At 40.6% G+C, this 17949-nt stretch overlaps 1 protein-coding gene across 1 annotated transcript in view; it reads left to right on the top strand.

The window, feature by feature from the left end:
- The window catches only part of SLC35A1 (solute carrier family 35 member A1), a 100116-nt gene that overhangs the window by 39822 nt on the left and 42345 nt on the right, over positions 1–17949 (top strand). Inside the window, exon 5 of the mRNA XM_053710524.1 lies at positions 12847–12913. Coding sequence (XP_053566499.1) covers positions 12847–12913 — 67 coding nt within the window. The remainder of the gene's footprint in view (positions 1–12846; positions 12914–17949) is intronic.

A 17949-nucleotide genomic window follows, 5' to 3' on the forward strand; every position in this document is an offset into this window, starting at 1 on the left:
GGAGACGTGATGCCCCCTACATTCCAAGAAAGTATATTAATCTTGGAAGCCATCAATCCTTAACATAAAATAATAGATAATATTCCATAGCTTTTTGGGCTGTACATATAACCCTGGGCGGGAGGAGGGGGGAGAAGAAAGAGAAAGAAAAAAAAAAAAAAAAAACATAATAAAAATATATTTTTTAAAAAAAAATCTGCCATCCTGTACCAACATAATGAACCTAAAAGGTATCTAAACTTAGAGTAGAAAACATACAGTTCCAAAAAAGATTTTTTTCCCCTATTAAAAATATTAATAACCAGTGTATCCAGCCAGAATATAACTAAAACAATATAACCACTTAAATAATACATCAGTCTTATTCAAAGCAGATTTCCATTCTGGAAAAAAATTAATTCTCCTAAAATGCTATAGGGTACTGATGAACTCATGGGCCTCTTGGGGATTGTTCAAAACTCGCCTAACTCCATTCTCTTCCATTACCACCTTCGCAGGGTATACCACCCAGGCTTTAAACCCTTTATTAATAATTTTAGTACATAACGGAATCATTTGTTTCCTTTTTGTGGACGTTTCTATTGAGAAATCCTGAAACATTAACAACTTGTTGCCTTCAAATACACATTCCCCTATCTCTCTATATGCTTTTAATAGGTCTACCTTATCCTGATATCTAAGCAGTTTAAAAATGACCATTCTACTTCTATTGCCCACAGCTATACTTGTTCTACTATATCCAACTTTATGGGCTCTTTCAACTGCAAGGGGGAGTCGTTGTTCAGGGAAACCTAATGCCTTGGGGAGTAATAAGGAAGTTACTTTAATAAGGTCCTCATACTTGGGGGATTCGGGGAGTCCAATAATTCTAATGTTATTCCGTCTGGAGCGATCCTCTAGATCCTCCAGACGGCTTTGTAGGGATGAGATTTTAGCTTCATGGTCATGCGTTAGTTTATCTTGAATGTTAACCTGGTCTTCCAAGTCAGAGATCCTATTTTCTGCCTCCCCTATTCTAGCGGCAAACTGCTTAACCTCGTTTGACAATGAATTAATGTCTATAGATATACTGCTAAGCTCTTTCTTGATTGTATCAAACTGAGGAGTAAATATGTTGGTTAGTTGCAATACTAAATTACCTGTATCTAAATGGGCCATACCCCCCTCCACAGAGGGGTCCAGTGAGGTGTCTGCACTCCTAACCTTTCTGTCCTTACTTTTTGGCGGCATTATAGGGGAACTCTGTTTCGCATGTATAACAAATCTTTCCATATACCCTGTGTTTACAAACAATATGTGTAGAGCTGCAAATGCAGCGGAGAAAAAAAAGGAAAAAAAAAAAAAAACAAGAAAAGAAAAGAGGAAAAAAAATAGCGCGTGCAATAACCCTCAAAAACAAACACAAATTAAACTCTGTGTGATTTCTGTGTATTCAGATCCAAAGAAAACTGAAGTCCCTTTAAGTGAAAGCAAACAAAAATGGATTCAGCTGTGAAGGTGTTTTTTTTTTTTTTTTTTTTTTTTTTTTTTTGTATTTTGTGGTTTTTAAATCTATGTATAAAAGATAGGTTAATAGTGATATTAGAGCCTGATGGCTTTAAAAATTATAATTATAGGTAGTGAACACCTATGTGATCGAATTAGTATAGTATACAGCTATCTATTAATACAGAGTAAGCCCCTTTCTCTAAGAAAATTTTACCATTAAATTTTAGCAGAAAAATGTATACTCTCTCCAGCTAGACACTGTTCTAACCAAAGGGAGGGGTGAAGACCCCTAAGAGAATCTCTGCTATGGGAGAGAAAAAAAAAAAAGCAAAAATAGAAAGAACAAGCAAACATCAGTTTACATTAGCCAACATTAAGCAGTCCTTTGATAAACATTAAATCTCTTTTTTTTTTTTTTTTCTTCTTTCCCCCCTTCTTCCTTCCCCTCCTCTCCTTCTTCACTCCAACCTCTCCCCTTCTGTCACCTCTCTTCTTCTTCTTACTCTCAGCCTACAAATAAATCCACAACCGATGGGACAAATAAGGTGGAGAATGGAGGGTCAGAGAATATCAAAGTCCTGCAGCAGGTATGCTGCACAAACGACCTCCAACTACCTCAGATGAGATCACATAGACTAAAGTTATCACCACTAGAACAAAAGTCAAGTATAATGCAGATTCTCCTTATATCTCAGGATTTACTTTCGTGCAATAAAAGGGGGGGGGGGGGGTGATAGGTATGACAAGTTCCATTATGCTGTAGTATCAAGGATCAGAATCTCCCACATTCATTGTTGGCAAGCACTTCTCCCCAATATTACCCAGCAACTCTGATGGAAGTAAGTCTAAGGTAGCAAGTGCAATATAGGTAGTTAGTGAGGGTTTCTTGTCGCTGGCTCACTTCAGGGCAAAGCCCCCTTGACAAAACAAAGCAAGTGTCTCAGCTTATATGCAGGTCTCGACCCCCAAAGGCATAGGATACATCAATGTAGGGGGAGTATATGCCCAAAGGCTCAGCAAGTCTTACCAGCTCCTATTAAACTTGGCAGTCCGCTTGCGAAGAACTGTACAGGGGTAAGTCGGCGTCTCCTCTCCTTCCAGTCAACCAGGTGTAACACTCTTCACCGCGAGGAGGGAGCGCTGCCTGCCGATCTCTCAACAGACAAACTGCCCCCTCCTACCAGCGGCTATTCCCAGTAATAAGTACGACTGTTTCAAGGGGAAAGATCCAGCTTTCCCGCCTTTGACGCCCCTCGTCCCTCTCTGCACGGCTCCTCCAAGGTGATTGCGGTATCCACCGCCGGGCTTTACCGCCAGTACCAAGGCTTCCTCTGCACAGGCGTAGACGCCGCCTGTTAGCCTGCACCGGACCCCAGCGATTCTGGGTCACGCAGGCAAGTAAGTGCTGGGGGAGATTTTCTGGCTCCTATTCTCCGGAGCACCCGAGCTGTGCAGCAACAGCGTGTCCAACAGCTCCGCCCCCACCGGAAGAGGAGTTATTAGCGCAGGGCAATGTGGGTACATATTAATAAATGGTATAGAAATGCTATTTTAAAAAAACCCCACCAAATAATAATTTTATAATCAGTCTTTTAGCGTGCGTGGAAGATGAGTAAAACACCCTCTTTACGGAGCTTTCTGGATTTTTACTGCAAAGAAGCTTTCTTTTTTGCAATAAAAATTATATATTTTCTAGGGACATAATTCCTTTAAAGATATCTTTTTACAAAAAAAAAATAGAATTATGGCTAAGAGTCTGAGTGCTGAGGAAGCAGCTGAGTTCTCTCTGATTCCTTCACTGATGATGCATATGGTATATAAACTAAATATTGCTAGAAAGTACACACCAAACCGCTTCAAATGAGGGGCCACATTCATTATTGCTAGCACAAAAATAGACAATGTAATAATAAGTGGAATATGGCTCTTTGCTAAAAAGCACACCTCATTTATGTGCTATAGATATATCTAGCCCCTCATTTGATGCGCCAAAGGGAGTACTTTCTACAAATGTGTGCTTTGTGTACCATATTTTAATTTTCCAATTGGCTAGAACTGTTTAATTGTAGACATAGCAATCTTGAAATTGTCCCAAAAAAATAGCCTTTCAACTTTTATGGGTTATGTCTGCAATCAGACAGCTGTAGAAGCCTGGGAAACTAAGATACATTAAATAAAGTACACATTTTTGGAAAGTACACCCCTTGGCGCATCAAATGAGGGCTACATGTATTGCTAGCACAAAAATAGACAGTGTAATAATAAGTGAAATATGGCTCTCTGCTTATTATTGTTTTTAAGCAATGCAACATATTCCATTAATTGCTGTGCACCCCAAATTCATGCTAGAAATAGTTGTAGCCCCTCATTTAATGCACCAAGGGGTGTTCTTTCTGCAAATGTGTGCTTTGTGTACCCCATTTCAATTTCTCAGGTGGCTAGAACGGTTTAATTGCTGAAAACAGTACAGTAAATTCTAAGATGCTCTTTTTGATAATTTATCAAATTGACATGCCTGCAATAAAACAGTGGAAAACAACTGAGATTTTCTTAGTTTCTGCTTATTTCAGACAGGTTACCTACTACAAATATTTATCCACACAGGTTTTGATGATAGAGCTAAGAAAAATAAAATTACATACTATCATTTATTCAGTCAGGAGTAAAAAAAATACACTTTTTCACATTTTATGCGCTACTTTTTAAACCTGATGATACATACACATATAATAATGGTATATTTTGAATCTGCTGGGTCTGCTGAAAAAAATCAATATATAGTTTGTATGATTTATTCGCACAAACTTTACTTCTAAAAGTGTTTAAATGTGAACTGCAACAAAGAGCTCAAAACCAGCTTAGCACACAGGTGGGAAATGGCTTTGCAGCCAAAGGGTTAATCAGGAAATTGTTCCTTCTCTTTGTCCTAATCTTTCTCATAAGGAACGTTTGTTACACAACCTTGATGTTGTGTGGGCTTTAAAATTTTATTTGCAGGCGACTAAGGATTTTCGCCAGTCTCCAGCATTGTTTGTGTTTTTCTGGGAAACGCAAAGGTCAGAAAGCTACTGCTACTTCTTTCTCTTTGGTTGAGAAGTATAATTTGTTTTGCGTATGAGACTGCTGGTCAGCAGCCCCCTGAGAGAATTACAGCTCATTCCACTAAGGCTGTTTCTTCTTCTTGGGCCTTCAAGAATGAAGCCTCTGTAGAACAGATTTGCAAGGCTGCGACTTGGTCTTCTTTGCATACTTTTTCTAAATTTTTAAAATTTGATACTTTTGCCTCGACTGAGGCTTCTTTTGGGAGAAAGGTTCTTAAAGCGGTGGTGCCTTCTGTTTAGGTTCCTTCCCTAATCATCTGTGTCCTCTAGCTTGGGTATTGATCCCCAACAGTAATTGATGATTCCGTGGACTCACCATATCTTAAGAAAGAAAACAAAATTTATGCTTACCTGATAAATATTTCTTTCTAGACACGGTGAGTCCACGGCCCACCCCTTTTTTCAGTGTTTTTTTTTTGTCTAAACCTCTACACCTTGTGTTATTTCCTTTCTCTCCTTTTCCTTCGGTCGATTGACTGGGGATTGTGGGGAAGGGAACTGATACTTAACAGCTTTGCTGTGGTGCTCTTTGCCTCCTGCTGGCCAGGAGTGATATTCCCAACAGTAATTGATTCTGTGGACTCACTGAGTCTAGAAATAAATTTATCAGGTAAGCATACATTTTTGTTTTTTCCTTTCTTTTGTTTAAACAAACTCTTTATACTTGTTCACCCACACACATGCTAAAATGGGCATTAAAGGGTTATTATACAAGATATAATAATGTATAGCAGTTCGCCTGAAAATAATATATACATTTTTTTTAAATTATATTGTTAAGATATTGAAGATATAAGTGCATAAAGGTTTAGTTTTTATATACTAATACTTTAATTATAAAGTCCACTTATCTCTCATATCTGCTGAGGACAATCAGAGACAGATATAATATGGATAAAAAAAGAGAATATGCAAACAAGGCTGTGTTGAATATAGGATTTGTAAAGTAACTAACAGGATTTCCACTAGGGAAAATAAGACAACTTTTTTTTTTTTTCTCTCGTGTAAGTGCAACACACAAAGGCCTGTGCAAATCCAGATCTTTGTGTGTACACTTTCACAAGAAGAAATATGGCTCTGAAAAAAAACTGAATGCTGCTAGCGGCGGCCATCACATACACATCCCTAGTTTTCACACTAACTTGTTTGGAAAGTCTATTTTTTTGTGTTATTTATATCTTTACCAAATTGTCATTAGCAGAAAAAACAGATAAAGGCAAAAAAAATCCTAGGTTCAAACATGGTGGCACTCATTATTTAATAGAAATCAAGTGGAATGGAGACAAACATTTTTTATACATAAGTAAACATATTTTACTATCTCAAACAGTTTAAAGGGATACTAAATGGATTTCATGCACCTCCCTCTAATCATGGGTGGTGCCATTATAGAACTTGTCTTACACTGCAGGTATCTGAAGGAGAGTAAATAAAAACATAATTTATGCTTACCTGATAAATTCCTTTCTCCTGTAGTGTAGTCAGTCCACGGGTCATCATTACTTATGGGATATTAACTCCTCCCCAACAGGAAGTGCAAGAGGATCACCCAAGCAGAGCTGCTATATAGCTCCTCCCCTCTACGTCACACCCAGTCATTCGACCGAGAACCAAAAGAGAAAGGAGAAACTATAGGGTGCAGTGGTGACTGGAGTATAATTTAAAATTTAGACCTGCCATAAAAAACAGGGCGGGCCGTGGACTGACTACACTACAGGAGAAAGGAATTTATCAGGTAAGCATAAATTATGTTTTCTCCTGTTAAGTGTAGTCAGTCCACGGGTCATCATTACTTATGGGATACCAATACCAAAGCTAAAGTACACGGATGACGGGAGGGACAGGCAGGATCTTTATACGGAAGGAACCACTGCCTGAAGAACCTTTCTCCCAAAAACAGCCTCCGAAGAAGCAAAAGTGTCAAATTTGTAAAATTTGGAAAAAGTATGAAGAGAAGACCAAGTTGCAGCCTTGCAAATCTGTTCAACAGAGGCCTCATTCTTAAAGGCCCAAGTGGAAGCCACAGCTCTAGTAGAATGAGCTGTAATTCTTTCAGGAGGCTGCTGTCCAGCAGTCTCATAGGCTAAACGTATTATGCTACGAAGCCAGAAAGAGAGAGAGGTAGCAGAAGCTTTTTGACCTCTCCTCTGTCCAGAATAAACGACAAACAGGGAAGAAGTTTGGCGAAAATCTTTAGTTGCCTGTAAATAAAATTTCAGGGCACGGACTACATCCAGATTGTGTAGAAGTCGTTCCTTCTTTGAAGAAGGGTTAGGACACAATGATGGAACAGCAATCTCTTGATTGATATTCCTATTAGTGACTACCTTAGGTAAGAACCCAGGTTTAGTACGCAGAACTACCTTGTCTGAATGAAAAATCAGATAAGGAGAATCACAATGTAAGGCCGATAACTCAGAGACTCTTCAAGCCGAGGAAATAGCCATTAAAAACAGAACTTTCCAAGATAACAATTTGATATCAATGGAATGAAGGGGTTCAAACGGAACACCCTGTAAAACGTTAAGAACTAAATTTAAGCTCCATGGTGGAGCAACAGTTTTAAACACAGGCTTAATCCTGGCCAAAGCCTGACAAAAAGCCTGAACGTCTGGAACTTCTGACAGACGTTTGTGTAAAAGAATGGACAGAGCTGAGATCTGTCCCTTTAAGGAACTAGCAGATAAACCCTTTTCTAAACCTTCTTGTAGAAAAGACAATATCCTAGGAATCCTAACCTTACTCCATGAGTAACTCTTGGATTCGCACCAATGTAAGTATTTACGCCATATTTTATGGTAAATCTTTCTGGTAACAGGTTTCCTAGCCTGTATTAAGGTATCAATTACTGACTCCGAAAATCCACGCTTTGATAAAATCAAGCGTTCAATTTCCAAGCAGTCAGCTTCAGAGAAATTAGATTTTGATGTTTGAAAGGACCCTGAATCAGAAGGTCCTGTCTCAGAGGCAGAGACCAAGGTGGACAGGATGACATGTCCACTAGATCTGCATACCAGGTCCTGCGTGGCCACGCAGGCGCTATTAGAATCACCGATGCTCTCTCCTGTTTGATCCTGGCAATCAATCGAGGAAGCATCGGGAAGGGTGGAAACACATAAGCCATCCCGAAGGTCCAAGGTGCTGTCAAGGCATCTACCAGGACCGCTCCCGGGTCCCTGGACCTGGACCCGTAACAAGGAAGCTTGGCGTTCTGGCGAGACGCCATGAGATCTATATTTGGTTTGCCCCAACGTCGAAGTATTTGGGCAAAGACCTCCGGATGAAGTTCCCACTCCCCCGGATGAAAAGTCTGACGACTTAGGAAATCCGCCTCCCAGTTCTCCACTCCCGGAATGTGGATCGCTGACAGGTGGCAAGAGTGAGACTCTGCCCAGCGAATTATCTTTGATACTTCCATCATCGCTAGGGAGCTTCTTGTCCCTCCTTGATGGTTGATGTAAGCTACAGTCGTGATGTTGTCCTACTGAAACCTGATGAACCTCCGAGTTGTTAACTGAGGCCAAGCCAGAAGGGCATTGAGAACTGCTCTCAATTCCAGAATGTTTATTGGAAGGAGACTCTCCTCCTGAGTCCATGATCCCTGAGCCTTCAGGGAATTCCAGACAGCGCCCCAACCTAGTAGGCTGGCGTCTGTTGTTACAATTGTCCAGTCTGGCCTGCTGAAGGGCATCCCCCTGGACAGATGTGGCCGATAAAGCCACCATAGAAGAGAATTTCTGGTCTCTTGATCCAGATTCAGAGTAGGGGACAAATCTGAGTAATCCCCATTCCACTGACTTAGCATGCACAATTGCAGCGGTCTGAGATGCAGGCGTGCAAAGGGTACTATGTCCATTGCCGCTACCATTAAGCCGATTACCTCCATGCATTGAGCCACTGACGGGTGTTGAATGGAATGAAGGACACGGCAAGCATTGTGAAGCTTTGATAACCTGTCTTCTGTCAGGTAAATCTTCATTTCTACAGAATCTATAAGAGTCCCCAAGAAGGGAACTCTTGTGAGTGGTAAGAGAGAACTCTTCTCTTCGTTCACCTTCCACCCATGCGACCTTAGAAATGCCAGTACTAACTCTGTATGAGACTTGGCAGTTTGTAAGCTTGACGCTTGTATCAGAATGTCGTCTAGGTACGGAGCCACCGAAATTCCTCGCGGTCTTAGTACCGCCAGAAGAGAGCCCAGAACCTTTGTGAAGATTCTTGGAGCCGTAGCCAACCCGAATGGAAGAGCTACAAACTGGTAATGCCTGTCTAGGAAGGCAAACCTTAGATACCGGTAATGATCTTTGTGAATCGGTATGTGAAGGTAGGCATCCTTTAAATCCACTGTGGTCATGTACTGACCCTTTTGGATCATGGGTAAGATTGTCCGAATAGTTTCCATTTTGAACGATGGAACTCTTAGGAATTTGTTTAGGATCTTTAAATCCAAGATTGGTCTGAAGGTTCCTTCTTTCTTGGGAACCACAAACAGATTTGAGTAAAACCCTTGTCCGTGTTCTGACCGCGGAACCGGATGGATCACTCCCATTAGTAAAAGATCTTGTACACAGCGTAGAAACGCCTCTTTCTTTATCTGGTTTGCTGACAACCTTGAAAGATGAAATCTCCCTTTTGGGGGAGAGGTTTTGAAGTCCAGAAGATATCCCTGAGATATGATCTCTAACGCCCAGATCCTGGACATCTCTTGCCCAAGCCTGGGCAAAGAGAGAAAGTCTGCCCCCCACTAGATCCGTTCCCGGATCGGGGGCCCTCAATTCATGCTGACTTAGGGGCAGCAGCAGGTTTTCTGGCCTGCTTGCCCTTGTTCCAGGTCTGGTTAGGTTTCCAGCCTTGTCTGTAGCGAGCAACAGCTCCTTCCTGTTTTGGAGCAGAGGAAGTTGATGCTGCTCCTGCCTTGAAGTTACGAAAGGCACGAAAATTAGACTGTCTAGCCCTAGGTTTGGCTCTGTCTTGAGGCAGGGCATGGCCTTTACCTCCTGTAATATCAGCGATAATTTCTTTCAAACCGGGCCCGAATAAGGTCTGCCCCTTGAAAGGTATGTTAAGTAATTTAGATTTAGAAGTAACATCAGCTGACCAGGATTTTAGCCACAGTGCTCTGCGTGCCTGAATGGCGAATCCGGAATTCTTAGCCGTAAGTTTAGTTAAATGTACTACGGCATCCGAAATAAATGAATTAGCTAGCTTAAGGGTTTTGAGCTTTGAAATCTCATCTATTGGCGCTGAGTCAAGAGTCTCTTCCAGAGACTCGAACCAAAATGCGGCTGCAGCCGTGACAGGCGCAATACATGCAAGGGGTTGCAATATAAAACCTTGTTGAACAAACATTTTCTTAAGGTAACCCTCTAACTTTTTATCCATTGGATCTGAAAAAGCACAGCTATCCTCCACCGGGATAGTGGTACGCTTAGCCAGAGTAGAAACCGCTCCCTCCACCTTAGGGACCGTCTGCCATAAGTCCCGTGTGGTGGCGTCTATTGGAAACATTTTTCTAAATACAGGAGGGGGGGAAAAAGATACACCGGGCCTATCCCACTCCTTGGTAATAATCTCTGTAAGCCTCTTAGGTATAGGAAAGACGTCAGTACACGCCGGTACCGCATAGTATCTATCCAGCCTACATAATTTCTCTGGGATTGCAACGGTGTTACAATCATTCAGAGCCGCTAATACCTCCCCTAGCAGTACACAGAGGTTTTCTAGTTTAAACTTAAAATTTGAAATGTCTGAATCCAGTCTATTTGGATCAGATCCGTCACCTGCAAAATGAAGCTCTCCGTCCTCATGTTCTGCAAATTGTGACGCAGTATCTGACATGGCCCTAGTATTATCAGCGCACTCTGTTCTCACCCCAGAGTGATCTCGCTTACCTCTAAGTTCTGGTAATTTAGACAAAACTTCAGTCATAACATTAGCCATGTCCTGTAGGGTGATTTGTAATGGCCGCCCTGATGTACTTGGCGTTACAATATCACGCACCTCCCGAGCGGGAGATGCAGGTACTGACACGTGAGGCAAGTTAGTCGGCATAACTTCCCCCTCGTTGTTTGGTGAATGATGTTCAACATGTACAGATTGACTTTTATTTAAAGTAGCATCAATGCAATTAGTACATAAATTTCTATTGGGCTCCACCTTGGCTTTTGCACATATAGCACAGAGATATTCCTCTGAGTCAGACATGTTTAACAAACTAGCAATTAGACTAGCAAGCTTGGAAATACCTTTCAACTAAATTTACAAGTAATATGTAAAACGTACTGTGCCTTTAAGAAGCACAGAAAAAACTATGACAGTTGAATAACAATGAACCGGAGTAGTTATAAAAACCAAATTTTTCCCGGTAAAAGCATAAATTTAGCAAAGGATTGCACCCATTAGCAATGGATGACTAACCCTTAATAGCAGAAAAAAATGTATAAAATTTAAAATATAAACGTTTTTTATCACAGTCAAAGCACAATCTCACAGGTCTGCTGTGAGTGATTACCTCCCTCAAAATAAGTTTTGAAGACCCCTGAGCTCTGTAGAGACGTTCCGGATCATGCAGGGAGAGAAACAGACTTGTGACTGAATTTCTAATGCGTAGCAAAAGCGCCAAAATAGGCCCCTCCCCCTCACACACAACAGTGAGAGAAGTTCAGTGAAACTGTTTTAAATTTAAAATAAACGACAGCCATGTGGAAAATAGTGCCCAAAACAATTTTTCACCAAGTACCTCAGATAATTAAACGATTTAACATGCCAGCAAACGTTTAAAATCTATAATATGAAATGTCATTAAAAAGCCTGCTGCTAGTCGTTCCCACTGCAAGTTAGGCGAAAAGTTATATGCATACAGTATTGTCCCAGTGAAGTGCCATTCCCCAGAATACTGAAGTGTAAACATATATACATAACAGCCTGATACCAGTTGCTACTACTGCATTTAAGGCTGAACTTACATTATATCGGTATTGGCAGTATTTTCTCAGTCAATTCCATTCCTCAGAAAATAATATACTGCAACATACCTCTTTGCAGGTGAACCTGCCCGCTGTCCCCTGATCTGAAGTTTACCTCACTCCTCAGAATGGCCGAGAACAGCAAAATGAATCTTAGTTACGTCCGCTAAGATCATACAAAAACTCAGGTAGATTCTTCTTCAAATTCTACCTGAGAAGAAACAACACACTCCGGTGCCGTTTAAAATAACAAACTTTTGATTGAAGATATAAAAACTAAATATAATCACCACAGTCCTCTCACACATCCTATCTATTAGTTGGGTGCAAGAGAATGACTGGGTGTGACGTAGAGGGGAGGAGCTATATAGCAGCTCTGCTTGGGTGATCCTCTTGCACTTCCTGTTGGGGAGGAGTTAATATCCCATAAGTAATGATGAACCGTGGACTGACTACACTTAACAGGAGAAAACAAACGCTCAACCTGGGAACGAACAATAGCATAATAGCTTGTTCTATGGCTAGTTACCACCACCAGAGAAGGATTGCCTGGTATTTTTGGGGCTGGACTGTACTGTGAAGTCAGGATCAGACTGATATGCTTCAGGAAAGTTCTTCTCTGTGAAAGGCACATGTTGAGCAAAAAGAGGCTGCTTCTTGGGTGGTAACTAGCCATAGAGCAAGCTAGTATGCTATTGTTCGTTCCCAGATTGATCGCTTATCTCTTTATTTATCTGAAGGAGAGTTGCTACATGTGCAAACAGATCAGCACTGGAATCTTGGCTTGTCTGAAAGAGTAAATGCTCTACAATGAATTAATTTAATTCACAATATTTATGTAGACAATTTCTTCTAACTAACACAAAGTAGCTTATAGTTAGCAAGTATTTCACAAAGAAAAATACTTTATACTATATGGTCATAAAAAATAATCACCCATCTACCTACCAGCGCACACACTGTGCACTATCCAACTTCCTGTGATGCTTGTGCATTTGCTGAGAATAAACACATAACTTTTACTCTCACTGGACATGTCTCAAGTCCCTGTTTTTGCACATTTATCTTAGGTGGTACCTTAGCGACCCACATAGTAACCCATTTTGGATTATTACTTACCAAAGTGTTTGTAACATTTTTTTTTTAGTAATAAATGTACTAAATTCAAGATTTGTGAAATGCTTTCTTTGACAAATAATCTTACATATGTGTTCATCACTGCCCTCTAATAATGCTTACAATGTTATACACAGCTGCTCTATTTGTAAACCTTTATTTCTATTGCTTTGCAGATTGAACAGAATCATTTGTTGGGCTTTAGTGCTGTGGCTGTGGCTGTATTATGCTCTGGATTTGCTGGTATGTGCTGCATGGGCCCTTTTTTTTTATTTTATTTTTTTTATTTTTTATTGAGGTTATAAAAAATGATACAGGCAAGTTGCATCTCAATGACATAAACATATGAGAATCACAAGACAATATACAATTTAAAGATTGAGATAAACATACAAATAATCGCCCAGTTAAGGAAGGAAAATAAAGATAAGAGTTAACCTCAGATTTTCAATTAAGGATTATCCCCCTAAAATAAATTATATTGATAGATAAAGTGATGTCCCTCAGTAAGAAGAAAAAAAAAAAAAAGGAAAATATTGAGGCCACTCTTGGACCTCCTGAAAGAGAATGTAAATCTAAGGGGGCATTTTTAGGGGGGGAGAAATAAAATAACAAAATGGGCCACTTTTGGACCCCAAATGAAACTTATTAACTTGCATAGTCGTTGCAGACTTGATATATGCTAAAAATATATAATTGGACACAAAAAACTCTGTAATGCACCCATCTACATTATATGTCCTCTCATGCAAACTCAAGCTGTGATGGCTCTGCAATAACAATAGCAAACTATAGGCTCGGCGATCCAGGCATAACACTCCAGGGAGACCTTATTAGTGCGGCATCTACCTCCCAACAGGCTTGGACTAGGCATATATGTTTATAGGGGCCATTCAAACTGGCATAAGGCCAACATAAAAACTGAACTCAATATGAGGTTGAAACCAAGAAAAACATTAAGGCAAGGTTCAGTTATATGGAATGCTATGGAGGTGTAGGAGCTGAGTCAACTAGTTATATTACCTAATATGCAAGCTCACATTTTACTACTTACTCATCTAGGGTTTGGGGTAGCTAGGGATGAATATAGAGTCCCCCAGAACACTAACATAACTGCCACACCAATTTAGGGACAAATGCTATGCACATTCCTAGCAACTGTGATATATGGATAACTGTAACCCTCAGCTTAGATGGAGGATAGGATGAACTGCATACATCCACAGTCAACCTCCCCAGGGCATATGGTAATATAAACGACAGTCTGAACATGAAACATCATCCTCAATAACTAGGTGTTATTTAAAGGCACTTTAAAAGTTGACATAGGAGCTTTTAATGGATTTATAGGGTAGAGTAGAGGTATATCATGACATAAAGAGCAAAAAGTGTATAGTGTACAAATGTGACCCTTGTAAAACAAAACAGTATGTATCAAGGAGCTTAGGTCATTAGCTTGGATATCCCCAGCATACACTCACAGGTTTAACAGTGACAACATTAGGCCAAGAGAGTACAGAGTGCCACCTCATAAATAAACTATAGGGGCTCACATTTAAGAAACAGCAGTCCCATGTTATACGGAGAGTTCAGGAAATACTTGCCAGGGGCCAAAAAGAAAAGTAAAGGAGGGTAATCATACATATCGTGCAACTTCAGATGCCAGTTTCCTGAAACAAAGCTAATGCACTGTTCCGGTGTACATAGATCAAAGGTCCGAACTTGGCCTGTGTGACAAAGATCTTTAACCAACCTCGGGCCCTGCAGAGGTAAAGACCTGCTCTGCGCTGCATGTTCTCAACTGTTGTGAAAATGCCTATACCGCGCAGCGTCCCTTGCAGCTAGCCACGGTTTCCAACATACCTGGGAGCCCCCTGGATCAAAAGTCCGGCTGCTGCAATGGGTGGTTAAGAAGGCAGAAGGAAGATGAAAAGTTCCCTTAAGCATGTCCAGACCTGCTGCACGATCTCTCGATATCTCTCTCTCCGGGGCAAGGCGATGGTGAGTAGCAAACGGTTTTAGTGCCTTGATCGTGTTCCAGCTCCCTGCGGTGGCACTCAACACAGAGCAAGCGGGTTCCGTCTTAGGCAGATCCAATTCACCCTCTGTCCACGCTGTTTTCCGCGGCGGCAGCAGTGCCGATAGCTTCTCATGTCTGGCAGCCGCCGGGCATTGGCTTGTAGCCAGTGATCGGTACCTCTCGCCCGAGGACTTTGTGCGGCCCACAGACTGTTTTGGCCGCAAAGCCATAGTACACGAGTGAGTGGGGGCGTTATTCTCGCGTTGAAGGGCTGCTGTAGCTGCCATCTTTGACAAAGCGCTCAACGCTGGCGCAACTGTCAGTTCCCCTTCTGGTTCAGTCTCCTTTAGTAAACCTGGTTTATGTAGAGGCCCCGGGGAAATCAGCAGCCCCAGCATTCGGCCCAATTCCAGCTCTTCAAAGTGAGACTTGAGGAGAGATCGCATCTCATATTCCCACCGGTCTACAGCACTCATTATAGTTTCCATGTCGCGTCTCCACTTACTATCAGATCGCAGCTTTCCGGGTTGCTTGATTTTAATGGCTGTCTATGAGGTGGCAGTCTGCAACCGCTTTGGTAGCACAAAAACAATTATCCAGCTATATATAAACTGGTTTGGTAACCCAGTGACCTGGGGGGGTATTAGTGCGGAAGCCCCTACAGCACTAACAGTCAGACAGAAGAGGCCTCTCGACCTCGTGGCTAGTTGTAGTGGAGTAAGCTGAGGAGCATAGGCAGGTCCGAGAAATGTCATAGATTCCTGAATCTCTCTCCAATAATAAGATTGCTTATCTTGGGTTCCTCAGCAAGAAAAGTAGAAATAAAAGTTGAACCAAGTCCTTAAATACAGCTTAAATGTAGATTAAATGCAGGAGCTCCCAACAAACACGTCCTCCCGCAACAGCTATAGGCTCCGCCCCCCCGGGCCCTTTTTTTTTTTATAGTTTCCTCAGTTGTTTTAGATGTACTTGCTCATGTTTCCAGAGGCTCAGGAATTTTATTGTGGCCTTTAATCTGCTCAGCCACATACCCAAACCTTCAATATATTTAGGCCAAACCTAATTGATCAGCCCTCAGTGTATTTATGTCTATTTGGTTATTTAAAATATTAATGTACCATTTTCTTTCTAATGGTTGTAAGTCCACAACCTTACTCTTGGGAAATACTTCACCTGGCCACCAGGAGGAGGCAAAAAACACCCCACACCAGAGCTTTAAGTCTCTCTTTCTCTCTCTTTCTCGCGCTCTCGTGTTGGAGTAATACACTGAAGTGCTGGGAGGAGGATGGTTTGCAGTATCATGCAAGGATGTGGCCATAGTTTGCTCCAGTGGCAGGGGAAGGGTTAAGACTGCAGTAAATTTCATGCTTTTAGAAAGCTTTTTCCCTGTACCAAAATCTGATAAAACATAATGAAAAAGAGGGAAAATACAGAAAACAGTGACCCAAAAAGAATGTCCGTTATTTCCTAATAATTGATCTTGTAAACATTATCTGTGGGAACAAAGAGTCAGTAATTATAAGTTATTAGACAGAGGAATATACCAGTATAGTTACCATTGAGTTCAACCTATACAAATCTTTTAATTTTAAAATAAAAGCTCCAGTTCAGTTTGTTAATCCAATTAAAAAAAGGTTACACATTTAACACAAGTAATTATATCCCTGAATTCTGTTTCTAGACAGAAATTAATCAAAGCCATTTTTAAATGTATCGAAGGTATTGGCATTTACTACCTCCTAAGGTAATGAGTTTGACAGTTTTATTGCTCTAAGAGTGGAAAAAACATAATTTATGTAAGAACTTACCTGATAAATTCATTTCTTTCATATTAGCAAGAGTCCATGAGCTAGTGACGTATGGGATATACATTCCTACCAGGAGGGGCAAAGTTTCCCAAACCTCAAAATGCCTATAAATACACCCCTCACCACAAATCACTTTAACGAATAGCCAAGAAGTGGGGTGATAAGAAAAAAAAGTGCGAAAGCATAAAAAATAAGGAATTGGAATAGTTGTGCTTTATACAAAAAAATAATAATCACCGCAAAAAAAGGGTGGGTCTCATGGACTCTTGCTAATATGAAAGAAATGAATTTATCAGGTAAGTTCTTAAATAAATTATATTTTCTTTCATGTAATTAGCAAGAGTCCATGAGCTAGTGACGTATGGGATAATAAATACCCAAGATGTGGAACTTCCACGCAAGAGTCACTAGAGAGGGAGGGATAAAATAAAGACAGCCAATTCCGCTGAAAAATAATCCACACCCCCAAACAAAGTTTAAATCTTATAATGAAAAAAACGGAAATTATAAGCAGAAGAATCAAACTGAAACAGCTGCCTGAAGTACTTTTCTACCAAAAACTGCTTCAGAAGAAGAAAACACATCAAAATGGTAGAATTTAGTAAAAGTATGCAAAGAAGACCAAGTTGCTGCTTTGCAAATTTGATCAACCGAAGCTTCATTCCTAAATGCCCAGGAAGTAGAAACTGACCTAGTTGAATGAGCTGTAATCCTTTGAGGCGGAGTTATACCTGACTCAACATAAGCATGATGAATCAAAGACTTTAACCAAGACGCCAAAGAAATGGCAGAAGCCTTCTGACCTTTCCTAGAACCAGAAAAGATAACAAATAGACTAGAAGTCTTTCGGAAATCTTTAGTAGCTTCAACATAATATTTCAAAGCTCTTACTACATCAGAATGTAATGATCTTTCCTTAGAATTCTTAGGATTAGGACACAATGAAGGAACCACAATCTCTCTACTAATGTTGTTAGAATTCACAACCTTAGGTAAAAATTTAAATGAAGTCCGCAACACTGCTTTATCCTGATGAAAAATCAGAAAAGGAGATTCACAAGAAAGAGCAGATAACTCAGAAACTCTTCTAGCAGAAGAGATGGTCAAAAGAAACAAAACTTTCCAAGAAAGTAATTTAATATCTAAAGAATGCATAGGTTCAAAAGGAGGAGCTTGTAGAGCTCCCAGAACCAAATTCAAACTCCAAGGAGGAGAAATTGACTTAATGACAGGTTTGATACGAACCAAAGCCTGTGCAAAACAATGAATATCAGGAAGATTAGCAATCTTTCTGTGAAACAGCACAGAAAGAGCAGAAATTTGTCCTTTCAAGGAACTGGCAGACAAACCTTTATCCAGACCATCCTGAAGAAACTGTAAAATTCTAGGAATTCTAAAAGAATGCCAGGAAAATTGATGAGAAGAACACCAAGAAATGTAAGTCTTCCAGA

The sequence above is a fragment of the Bombina bombina genome, chromosome 4 (genome assembly GCF_027579735.1).
Source record: "Bombina bombina isolate aBomBom1 chromosome 4, aBomBom1.pri, whole genome shotgun sequence".
NCBI classification, from domain to species: Eukaryota; Metazoa; Chordata; class Amphibia; order Anura; family Bombinatoridae; genus Bombina; species Bombina bombina.